The 12,730-nt window shown below is 36.5% G+C and overlaps 1 protein-coding gene across 4 annotated transcripts; it reads right to left on the bottom strand.

Moving 5' to 3' along the window:
• Positions 1-3,982: 3,982 nt before the first annotated feature.
• LOC124644274 (zinc finger protein 37-like) lies at positions 3,983-10,067 on the bottom strand. 4 transcript variants are annotated; one of them, XM_047183542.1, is made up of 8 exons: positions 9,964-10,067; positions 9,110-9,661; positions 8,052-8,201; positions 7,213-7,338; positions 6,197-6,322; positions 5,474-5,580; positions 4,942-5,040; positions 3,983-4,183 (listed from the first exon to the last, which is right to left on the bottom strand). In XM_047183542.1, exons 2-8 carry the CDS (start codon positions 9,629-9,631, stop codon positions 4,162-4,164), a joined length of 1,152 nt encoding a protein of 383 aa, XP_047039498.1. In that variant the 5' UTR covers positions 9,632-9,661; positions 9,964-10,067; the 3' UTR covers positions 3,983-4,161. The 4 variants fall into 4 exon arrangements, with proteins under 4 accessions (XP_047039498.1, XP_047039496.1, XP_047039497.1 ...); XM_047183540.1 differs by lacking the exon at positions 9,964-10,067 and adding an exon at positions 9,829-9,963; XM_047183541.1 differs by lacking the exon at positions 9,964-10,067 and adding an exon at positions 9,829-9,957 and having other exon boundaries at positions 3,983-4,180.
• Positions 10,068-12,730: the final 2,663 nt, after the last annotated feature.

Here is a 12,730-nt window from a genome sequence, read left to right as displayed (position 1 = left end):
TCTCATTTAAGGAGATCAGTCAGCTGCGCAGGAACTATTATAGTGCACGCACATTTGCTTGGACACAGGTGCACTCACTACTCCTTCACTCTCATAACCCGATGGGACGACAATCCGACACGACCGAGAAGAGATCAGGGGCCCGATTCTCCTAATTTTACTTATAGTAGGGGAGGCAAGGGTGCTAAATCGGGAGTGACTCGAGCGTCAATGAGACCTATTAGATTGCGAAGCTTAGATGATAAGAAGAAAAAAATGTCCTGACATACACACACTTTCATCGGTGGGTGGAGCGGCTATAAACTTTCAAAAATGTAAAAAAAAACAGTTGCATGGACATACTGGAGCGCGTCAGATATTAATAGCATGCACGTCCTACGTCATTTTGAAAACATACGTATATTAATCTGACTGTTTCCATGGTGGGGGTGGTAGTAGGTAAGGGTTAAAAATGGGAAAAAAAAAAAAAAATATCGAGCGCGTCAGATTATCAAAAGAGGTGTTAAGTGAACCAAAACGAAGTCTCTTATGCAATAATCTGACGATTTAGACGTGACCTAAACCCGTGGCCATTATTTGAAATTGCAAAAAAAAATCGCCATTTTGAAATACTCGAGCGTGTCAGATTAAGATATATATGGTTCATTTATGTACCCTTAACGTAATCATCTTATAATCTGACGATTATCTGGAGGAATTCGCTTAATCTGACAATGGAAAGTTTTCTTGCAAACCTTTTAACAAATTGAAGAACTGAAAAAATTGCAAGTAAATAAACCAGTATGTATTCTTTGAAGTACAAAACTTTTATTTATAAGCAAATAAATATGAAAAACATAAAGGACAATGGACACAAATATACGGAACCTGGTACACTCCACCAATAGCAATGTCATACATATCATTGTATAGGCCTTTTATCTAGAACAACCTTTAATATGACAGCTTTGTTGACGTTTGCCCGTCCTGAGATATAGATCAAAAAGTGTGTAAAAGTTAAAATTAAATAATCCATTGATATCTCAAGTTTTTTAAGGAATATCTAAGTGCTACTACGAGTGTGTCTTCTAAGTACTACTTGCTGTGCCCGTTCATAATTGTTACTATAATTTTGCATTTCAACCTTATAGGTACTGTACCAACTGGATATTGGGCATAATGATAAACCCCACCAATAGCAAAGTCAAATACATCGTTGGATAGGTCTTTTCAACTAGAATAACATTTACTATGACAGCTTTGTTCTAATGTTTGTCCGTTCTGAGATATAGATAAAAACAAATTAAAACTAATAATAGTTGCCACTCTTGCAGAACAGATAGAAAGAGATAGCAGTTGCTTTCATTGATGAAACGACACTACGCGCGTAATTTGTGAACCACGTTATGCAGAGTAGAGCCAATGTTAACCGCATGACTAGGCCACCACGACCTGTATAAAAAAGGCGAAGTATACGAAACGGCATTTCTCGGTGTCACGATAGACAAAAACAAAAAAAAACTCTTCAGCTTTATAATATTAGTGTAGATTATTTAAGACCCAAAATGTACTAACACTTATTGCTATAATGAATTGAATTGAAAAAAGAGAGAGAGGAATAGAAACTTGGGAGGAGAATACCGGCATCACGTAGCTGCACGCTTTAAACTTTATCGATTAATTTTCCTTACTTCGGCTTACGGGAATCGTCAGATTTTATATTTTTCGTGAACGTTGAATTACTCCCTTCAAAATAAAAAAAAAATAGCCGCGCTCGAGAAAGTCAAGATGACGTTTTTTTTTACAAGTTTGTAACCTTTCTACTTCTTATCGTCAATCGCAAATTGTCAGATTAGTGGAATATACACTTTTTAGCATATAACTAAATTACCCTATCTTAATCTGACGCGCTGGAGAATGTCAGATGATAATTTTTTTTTTACTAATCTGATCCTTTATTCTAGACGCGCGGCTGCATATACAGGGCTTATATTTGGTGGAGGTGTTAAATAGGGTAATAGGTACCTCCCTATATACTAATCTGCCGCGCTTGAGTAAATCCCAAAATCCCTTCTAGGCCTCCCCTACTATTAAGCGCCATTCGATTCACGTTCGACTGAGATCCAATCCCGACTCAATTACAATTGAAGCGTATGTGGCATTCCGCTATTTTTTAAACGGTTTTATTTAGCTCACCCCGTTTGTTTTATTATTTATTCATTCTTGGGTCAAATTTAGAAATTGACAGTGCCTTCCTGTTGTCAGATTGATCTGAAATTTGGTACACACCTTTAATTCCGATGACAATACAATATAACATTTTAAATCCAAGATGGCCACCGGTACAAAATGGCGGATTACATATTTTTCCACAACCCCCTCAATATGGGTATCAAATGAAAGGGCTACTCAAGTAGAATACTGTCAGCAACCCCAACGGGGCCCAACAGGGCCAAGGCCTGCCTGGGCTGCGGGATTGTCCTAAAGAGTTACCGTGGTCGTGGTACATAAAAGGCCTACGACGAAAAAGAACGGTTTTTAGTCAGTAAGAGTCTAGCACTCCCTCACCGCTGCTGACCCATGTATAGAATGAAGAATATTCGGTAGGCATTTTCATTAAATACTAAAAACTAGATAATAAAAAATCGGTAAAAAATCTTTTAAGTTAAACGGTTTTATATCTTACTAGCTGGTGCCCGCGACTTCGTCTGCGCAGGTTTAGTATTTCGAACAATATGTTTACAAATTGTAGCCTATGTGTTTTTCTGATGTATAAGCTATATTATTGTAAAGTTTCATTAAAATCCATTCAGTAGTTTTTGCGTGAAAGAGTAACAAACATCCATACATACAAACTTTCTCGTTTATAATATTAGTAGGATGTGCACTGAAAAATAAAAAATAAAAAAACAGTTACTTACCTATAAACCTACGTAGGTGGTCCCGGTCATATTAGACTAAAATAAAAACGTGGGGCCCTCTGAAATCCTACTTATGGCAAAGCATATCTTTATACTTTGGTAGATCGTGAGCTCGGTGTTCGCTGATGAAGCCGCTACGGCTGATTATTGATTGTCAAAATCTCCAGTTATGATTATAGTAAGTCGATGCAATCCACACCTATTATACCTCTAGCTAGAAGAAAGTATTACAGCAATAGTTACGGAATGGGCCCCACGTTTTTATTTTAGTCTAATATGACCGGGACCACCTACGTAGGTTTATAGGTAAGTAACTGTTTTTTTATTTTTTATTTTTCAGTGCACTTATGATATAAAACCGTTTAACTTAAAAGTTTTTTTACCAATTTTTTTTCTTTTAAATAAACGTTTTATCCTTTTCTGTCATTTAATAATGAATCATTTTGCCTGCAAATGATTTACGATTGCAATATGATTGTAGAGCAAACTACCGTATAGACCAAATGGCAGACCAATCGCAAACCAATCGAATGTCATTGGAATACGATTGTTCTTATATTAGTAGCAGAATTTTAACTGCCTCGTTGGTCTAGTGGTCGCAAGCGCGGCTGCTGAGCACGAGGTCTCGGGTTCGATTCCCGGGACGGGCCAAAATGGCTTTGTGGGTTTTCTTAAACTTTCACAAAGCAGTCCGTAGTCTGGAAGTTGGTGATTGATTCACCCGTGCATCGGAGAGCACGTAAATGTCGGTCCTGCGCCTGATCTCTCTCCGGTGGTGTCGGATTGCCGTCCCATCGGGTTATGAGAGTGAAGGAATAGTGAGTGTACCTGTGTCTGTGCAAATGCTCGTGCACTATAATATGTCCTGCGCAGCTGGCTGATCTCCTTAAATGAAATCGGCCGTGGACGCCATTTTTTTTAAGTAGCAGAATGCCCGATAAGGTTAAAACTGCTATTGCGATTCAATTTTGACATTATTAACTTAGCAAAATCGGGCCCCAAATATTTGGCCGGTATCAGATCGGCTGCAAACTTATATTGAAATCAAGATTCTATCTACAGTAGTAATAAAAACAACTGTATATTTTTGTACACCCACATATAATTTATTTCGCCATTTTTTCATAGTTAACAAAAAAAATAAAAAGTATTTTATATTTGAGTACATGACTGTATTTTTATAAGAGATCAAATAAATGCACAAATTATTATTCACAGAAACCAACTTTTTATTTATATGTAGCTACTTATTCATTCAGTTTCAATCACTCTTGTCACAGCTTCTGAAATTAAGAAGAAAAAAATATATTTTTTTTAAAAGTCGTGGTGGCCTAGTAGGTAAAGAATCAACCTCTCAAGTATGAATGTGTTCGATCCCAGGTCAGGCAAGTACCAATGCAACTTTTCTAAGTTTGTATGTACTTTCTAAGGATATCTTGGACACCAATGACAGTGTTTCGGATGGCACGTTAAACTGTAGGTCCCGGCTGTCATTGAACATCCTTGGCAGTCGTTACGGGTAGTCAGAAGCCAGTAAAGTCTGACACCAGCCTAACCAAGGGGTATTGGGTTGCCCGGGTAACTGGGTTGAGGAGATCAGATAGGTAGTCGCTCCTTGTGGCACACTGGTACTCAGCTGCATCCGGTTAGACTGGAAGCCGACACCAACATAGTTCGGAAAAGATGAGGCGAGACGATTCTTGAGTTATAAAATCACAACGAAAAATTAAAACAAAGTAAATAGAAAAAAAAATGAGAATTAGAACACCATTATAAGAGTCAGTCATTACAAACAACATAAATTCTCCCTTGAAAACTGACAGCTGTCAACTGATCAAAACATTCGATACTCCTAACTTTATCTCTGCTTTACACATGATGTTGTAAATTATAAAAACGAAAAATGACTCCTGTGGTTAAACCACTGAATGGATTAGGTTATTTTTTTTACAATTCGCCGTAGAATATCATAAAGTATATATGATAGGATTTAATGTGATTAGGTACGAAACACCCGATATACATTATAAACAATACATACCTTCGGCGCCTTTTAATACATTTAATGGGTAACTGTTGGTCTCTGGGAACCCCGTGTATGTTCAGAAGATGTTTTTTCACAGAATCCAGCTTTTTGTAACTGAAAAATAAAATATAAAATAATCATTTGGCTCGCCAATATATAAAACTTGATTGTGCCAATGACTACCAGGTACTATTTCGCGAATCTGAATAAAAAGTAGCACGTAGAGTATTTTTCTTATAAAACTGAAGAATTTGTTTGTTTGTTCGCGCTAATCTTAGGAACTTCTGGACTGATTTGAAAAATTCACTGTGAGGAAGCTAGAGTTTCCCCGAGTATAATTTAAGTTGTTTATATAAAATATATAATATGATTGATTGTTATATTTTTATGTATAGTATTTTCTATGGATTTTAGATGCCTGAATGAAATAAATAAATAGTACAGTATAGGCTATATGTATTTTATCCTAGTACGGGAAAAAGTACCACCAGGATAAGGTGAAACCGCGGACAATAGCTAGTATATAAATAAATAGTTATTTACTTACGATTCCGTGCACAAGTAACATGGGTACGTGTATATCATATAATGCACTCTATTCTGATGTCCAGTCAGTTCTGACCGACTTCGGAACATTGCAGGACAGCGCTCACACTGAAAACAAAACATACAAACGTATTTAATATTAATCTCCAATCAACTTTTCTAAGTTTGTACGTACTTTCTAAGCATATCTCGGACACCAATGACTGTGTTTGGATGGCACGTTAAACTGCAGGTCCCGGCTGTCATTGAACATCCTTGGCAGTCGTTACGAGTAGTCAGAAGCCAGTAAAGTCTGACACCAGTCTAACCAAGGGGTATTAGGTTGCCCGGGTAACTGGGTTGAGGAGATCAGATAGGCAGTCGCTCCTTGTGGCACACTGGTACTCAGCTGCATCTGGTTAGACTGGAAGCCGACACCAACATAGGAAAAGGCTCGGGAGATGATGATTAGGATAAGAAATTACAAACACTTTATGGATCTTTTTTTTTATCGACGTCAAAAATCATCAAATGACCCCTCCCGCTGTGGGTTGGCAGCAGTGAGGGAGTGTCAGACTCTTACTGACTATAAACCGTCGTGTTCCGTCGTAGGCCGCGTATGTACCAGGGCCGCGGTAACTCGCGCGAACAATCCCGCAGCCCCGGCAGGCCTTGGCCCTACTGGGCCCCGCTGGTTTTGTATGGATCTCTGGTCTGAAATAAAGAATGTATTATTATTATTTACCTGTAAGTTTTTGACTCCGCCGTGTATTCTCATATGCTGGGCGATGTTAGCTCTCATACGAAAGTTTTCACCGCATACATCACATACAAACGGTCTTTCTCCTGTATGTTCTGCGCGTATATGGTTCTAAAAACAATATGAAAAAATTACAAAATAACTCGGACATTTAGTTTGATGAAAGAAAGCGTAGAGCGTTTTTGTTATCTTTACTCTTTTTGGACCAAATGCATCATCAAACTAAATGTCCGAATTACTTGTTTTGTAATTTTATAAAAGCGTGTTTTTAAACTAATATTTTTATTTTATACTTTTTTCGTATTTCTGACAACAAACCCTTTCATTTGATACTCATATCATGGGGGTGGATTTCAAACAGCCAGTCTGCCATTTTGGGGACGCCGCCATATTGGATTTATAATGACGTTTCTTAGCTAATTATGACAGATAACTTCGACGCAATATGGCGAAAAAAATCGGCCTCAATGATGCGAATGTTGCGTGGCAGTCGAAACAGTATTCTGCACTCAATTGCGGCCCGCGTAGATAGCCCGATCATACGTGCGCTGGTCGACCGAACCAGGTCGTTATTAGTTATTAAATATTAACTAAAGCTAAAAGAAATTTGTGTGTCAATGGTACTAACATAGGTTTAAGTCTATTTGATTTGTTACTAACAGATTGGATCTCCGATATCTTACTGAATAAAAAATAATAATTTGAATATGTATTGTCATCAGAACTCAGAGCGTGTGCAATATTTCACCCTAATCGGAGACCGGGAAGTGGCTAAAAACTAGCCTATTACCTACGAAATTCAATAAACGTTTTTGACTTTGCCTTTTATTACGGAAAATCATCAAATGTCTCGGGAGTGTCAGACTCTTACTGACTAAACCCGCCATGTTCCTTCTTAAGCCCGCCATGTACCAGCGCCGCGGTCACTCGTACAATCCCACAGGCCCGACTTTTTGACTTTGAACATAATTGGGACAAGGCTGGTCTGATGACGTACGTACCCTCAAAGCCATAGGATCCACGGCTCTGTAGCTGCAATGGGAACAGGCTAGCCGTTTCGTCTTACCATGGACCCGTTGCTGGTGGTACCTCATATGACTGGGGTTGACGAACTTTCTGCCACAGTCCTGAAGAAATAGGGGATTTAATTATTAAGAGCATACTGCAAACTTTTAGTCGGCCGATAGTTTGTTTTGGCTCATAAATCAGTATGAAAATCAATGATAATAGGTACGCATATTATAAAGATCAGGGGCCAGGTGCGCGATTCTACAAATTTTACATGCGACATACGATTCACATCCGACTGAGATACAATCCGACAGTAACGTGCGACACGATACGCGGGCCCTTATTCCAATTAGAGTTTTCTGTCTGATACCGGCTAAATACCTGGGGCCCGATTCTGCTACGTTAATAATGTCAAAATTGAATAGAAATTGAATCGCAATAGCAGTTTTAACCTTAACGGGCATTCTGCTACTAATATAAGACCAATCGTATTCCGATGACATTCGATTGGTTTGCGATTGATCTGCCATTTGGTCTATACGGTAGTTTGTTCTACAATCATATTGCAATCGTAAATCATTTGCAGACAAAATGATTCATTATTGAATGACAGAAAAGGATAAAAACGTTTATTTCAAAGAAAAAATAGCGGAATGCCACATACGCTTCAATCGTAATCGAGTCGTGATTGGATCTCAGTCGAACGTGAATCGAATGGCGCTTAAGTAAAATTAGGAGAATCGGGCCCCAGGTACGGCAGTCCGGCATGGTGACCATTGCGCCATTGAGGTCGTCAATTTTGTGAAAAAAGTTTACAAATCGATCTTACCTCACAAGTATTTTGTGGTTCAAAATGTGTTTTGGCGTGGCATTTGAAATTCTGCAAATTCTTTAACTCTTTACTACATAAGGTACATCTGATGGGACCCTCACTGTTGTAAGGAGCTGCGGCTAAAGACAACAGTTTAGCATCTTGCTCCTGAAAGATAGGATTTAAAATATTTTGTATAAAAATTACAGTTTCAAACTTTGTTTGTTTGGTTGTAATGAATAGGCTCAAAAACTACTGGACCGTTTTTTAAAATTCTTTCACCATTCGAAAGCTACACTCTCCCCGAGTAACATAGGCTATATTTTATCCCGGTACGGGCAGTAGTTCCCACGGGACGCGGGTGAAACCGCGGAAAAACGGCTAGTATAATATATGTAAAATTGGTATAAGTATCTAATTAAGTTATATACTTTACTAGCTTCTGCCAGCGGTTTCACCCGCATCCCGTGGGAACTACTTCCCGTACTTGGATAAAAAGTCGCCTATAGCCTTCCTCGATAAATGGGCTATCTAACACTGAAAGAAATTTTCAAATCGGACCAGTAGTTCCTGAGATTAGCGCGGTCAAACAAACAAATAAACTCTTCAGCTTTATAATATTAGTATAGATAAAAATTATAGTGTTCTATACTAATATAATATATGTAAAATTGGTGTACCTAATAAAGTTATATACTTTATCTATACATTCTAAATAGGTAACATTTTTTTGTTAGTGTATTCTACAAAACTACTGAACCGATTTGTAAAATTCTTTCACTGTTGGAAAGCTACACTCTTCCCGAGTAACATAGGCTATATTTTGATTTGGTACGGGAAGAAGTTCTAATGGAATGCTTTGATCTTTGGCGGTCACTGCCAGTAGTAAGAAGCAAAATTACTGGTAACTAGTCTTAACAAGGTTGTCCTAGTAACTGGGTTGAGGAGGTCAGATAGGCAGTCGCTCCTTGTGGCACACTGGTACTCAGCTGCATGCGGTTAGACTGGAAGCCGACCCCAACATAGTTGGGAAAAGGCTAGGCAGATGATATATGAGTCCAAAAAATTAAAACTACCTTACACAACAGTTTCCTCCTCCCCTTCTCTAATAACCCTTTTTCTTTGACATCCCAATCAATTTTATTATCCTTTTTAATAATATTTTTAAAATCGTCATCAACACTATCGCTCGACTCATAGTCTTCTATACATACTTTTTGCTCATTTTCACTGTTAATAGATTCTAAATCATCAATTAAAAAGCTTTTCATGAAATCTGAATCATTACTTGACTCAAAATCTTCAATTCTGACTGAAAATTCATCTTTAAAGTCATCATCATTTTTCGCATCAAAACTCCTTTTGGTGCAAACTTTTTGCTGCACACGCTGGCTATTTTTATTTTTTCTCTGCAGTTCTTTATTTGAATTTTGCATATCCTTTTTATTTTTGTGTTTGGTGTCGATTTTTGTTGGCTGTGGTTGAATTTCTAGTTCAGATTCAATTTTAATAGTTTTTTTGAGTATTTCTTCGGATTTTGCACTTAATTCTCTTAGTTTTAATGCACTGTTAACTATATTTGAACACGAATTACACATTAACTGCGACAAACCATCGTTTTCCTCAATCTGAAAAAAGTAATATTTCTTTACAGATTTTGTACACTGATAAATTAAATAACATATCTATAGGCATTTCCTTGTATATTGATATTGGATATTTTTTTAAGATTAAGAATGTCAATTTGTAACATTTATTAAAGATTATGTATCTCTTACAAAGAAACGCTGTTTACCTTGACGCCGCAAACTAAAAAAAGGTTTTGTGTATGTAAACTTATAAGATTCTTATCCGAAAATATGTTATTAAGATTGTCTTTAGATAAGCAAGTCCTACACACACTCATTATAACACTATTTTCTACAATTACCTATTATAATAATACAATAATAATCAACATGTCTTGATATCGTACCGCTCGCAATTCCTTAAGTATGGTTCCCAATATTCAATCTATCTATTGTTTGACATACTAGAGATAGCATTTTGACATAAGCCCCATACAAGTAATGTCAAATTCTTACCTCTAGTTAGCAAAACATTAGATAAGTAGATTATTGGAAATGGCTATATGATGTTATCGTTTATAAAGATGCCTATCAATTTATTTGTAATCTCGCTGTTATTAATTAAAATTATCTTTCGGTTTCATTGTGAAGATATTATCAAAATTTTTACTTATCTTCAAGAAATTTTATTGTTAATTTATTTGATTACAATGATAACGAGCATGTTATAAAATTCGTTATCATTAAAAGTATAGAAAGCGACCTTTGTAAATGTGTGACTGCATTTTTTCATGACATTTAAGAGGTTGCCAGAAAATGAAAAGCAACTTCCCATCGGGGGTAAAAATAAAAATGATATATTTTTTAAAGTTGGTTAAAAAAAGTACCAATTTTTTTCAATAATTGATATCTTTATAAGTTTTCATTAAAATAACACGTGAAAAAGCTTTTGATTGAATTTACAAAGTAAGACTTGAAAATTTATGTATGTATTTATTTATTAAGTCACAATTATAATGTAAATAAATAACTATATTGTCCTTTTAGATGTAAGTCTAGTTAAGAATTAAACAGTATATATATATGTTGTATTGAGATAGTTTTAAGTTAATTTGCTGCGCCCTAACAGGGTAATGTATACCTAGGATAAGGATGTATTTCTGTAACTGTATACATTTTTGCAATAAATAAATAAATAAATGTGTGGAAGTAAACTCTTTAATATTCTTCTTTATTCTCATAAGAAGCAGTTATTTCTATTAAAATCCAGCAAAAATAAAACCAAGTGCTTTATAATTAATTGCGTAAATCAGCAGGTAATTCATAACTGATTATTCCCAATTTAAAGCTGGCTACTACTCTTCACACGATTTTTTTATTTGGTAATAAACGAAGCGAATACATTTTGAAAAAATTTTTTTTTAACGATTTGGTTGGTTTATTTTCTATTACTCTCAAGCATTATGCATGGCAGGGCTTTTGAACTGTCAGGGTCATCACAACGTGGAAGCGGTATAGTATCCAAAGTGTTTTAAATTTCCCTGAAATTAGGGTAAAATTATTACGGGACTTTCGACATAATTTGACTAATTTGCTAGTGATGTACACAAATTATATAATAATTATTAAATATTAATAATTATATGGCTGTCATTAAACACCTTTCGCAGTAGTTACGCGTAGTCAGAAGCCAGGGGCCCGATTCTCCTAATTTTACTTAAGCAACATACGATTCACATTCGACTGCGATCCAATCCCGACTCGATTACGATTGAAGCGTATGTGGCATTCCGCTATTTTTTCTTTGAAATAAACGATTTATCCTTCTATGTTATTCAATAATGGATCATTTTGTCTGCAAATGATTTACGATTGCAATATGATTGTAGAGCAAACTACCGTATTGACCAAAATCACCAAAATAGCAGACCAATCGCAAACCAATCTAATGTCGTTGGAATACGATTGGTCTTATATTAGTAGCAGAATGCCCGATATGGTTAAAACTGCTATTGCGATTCGATTTCTATTAAATTTTGACATTTTTAACTTAGGAGAATCGGGCCCCAATAAGTCTGACAACCAGTCGAGCAGTCTTACCTAGCAGTTTTGGATTGCCCCGGTAACGGGTTGAGAAGGTCAGATAGGCAGTCGCTCCTTGTGGCACACTGGTACTCAGCTTAGACTGGAAGCCGACCCCAATATAGTTGGGAAAAGACTAGCCAGATGATAATGATGAATGATTATATGAGATAATCATAAATGACGCTGCATATCGCTGGTTTAAATGCATTTATCGTTTATTTCAGTTAGATAAGAATTTACGTTGTTGTAAAATTTATTTTGTATATCAAAACAAAACATTAACGCCGCTAAAACGTAGTTTAAAAAAGGTATTTTTACTATTGGAAAGCTACAATCTTCCCGAGTAACATAAGCTGCATTTTATCCCGGTACGAGCAGAAGTTCCCTTGGGACATGGGTGAAACCACGGGAAATCGGCTAGTATCGAATATAAACTGAATGCGGGACTTAACTTTTCGTGAAAAGGGGGGGGGGGGGGGGCATTGAAAAATGATCGGTCGGAACTGATAAAATAAAAACCGTAAGCAAAAAGCTATAATTTAACCTACCAATATCGTGTCACAGCATGCACTAATGTCTTATTTTCAAAATCATTAGGCCTCACGAGTTCAGTAGAAATAAAAAGAACGATTATATTATAGGTAATCTGTGTTCCTGCACTGTTGAGCGTGCGCGCAGGTGGGTGTTGTGTAGAAGAAGCGTGGTAGAAAAATAGGGATGCGGGACATGCGGGACGCATACGAGGTTTTGCGGGACTATTTTACTAATAATTTCAAAACGGGATTTCGTCAAGCATTGCGGGACGGTCCCGCAGAATGCGGTACGGTTGGCCGCCTTAGAGATAATATGTACAATTGGTGCTTTACAAATTTCGTAGCTTTAAGCTGCAAAACTTTAATTCAGGTTTATAAGAGCAATAATTACATCCTATTGTTTTAAATTATTACAAAAAAATTACTCTATTGAACACAAAATCACCAGCCACAAAAGATTTACTTTATTGCACCATTAAATTTTATTGCAACAATCAAATGCTCCAGTTAA

The sequence above is a fragment of the Helicoverpa zea genome, chromosome 29, assembly GCF_022581195.2.
Source record: "Helicoverpa zea isolate HzStark_Cry1AcR chromosome 29, ilHelZeax1.1, whole genome shotgun sequence".
In the NCBI taxonomy this organism is placed as follows: Eukaryota; Metazoa; Arthropoda; class Insecta; order Lepidoptera; family Noctuidae; genus Helicoverpa; species Helicoverpa zea.
The sequence above is the reverse complement of the archived record's forward strand: the minus strand, read 5'-3'. Positions and strand labels throughout refer to the sequence as shown.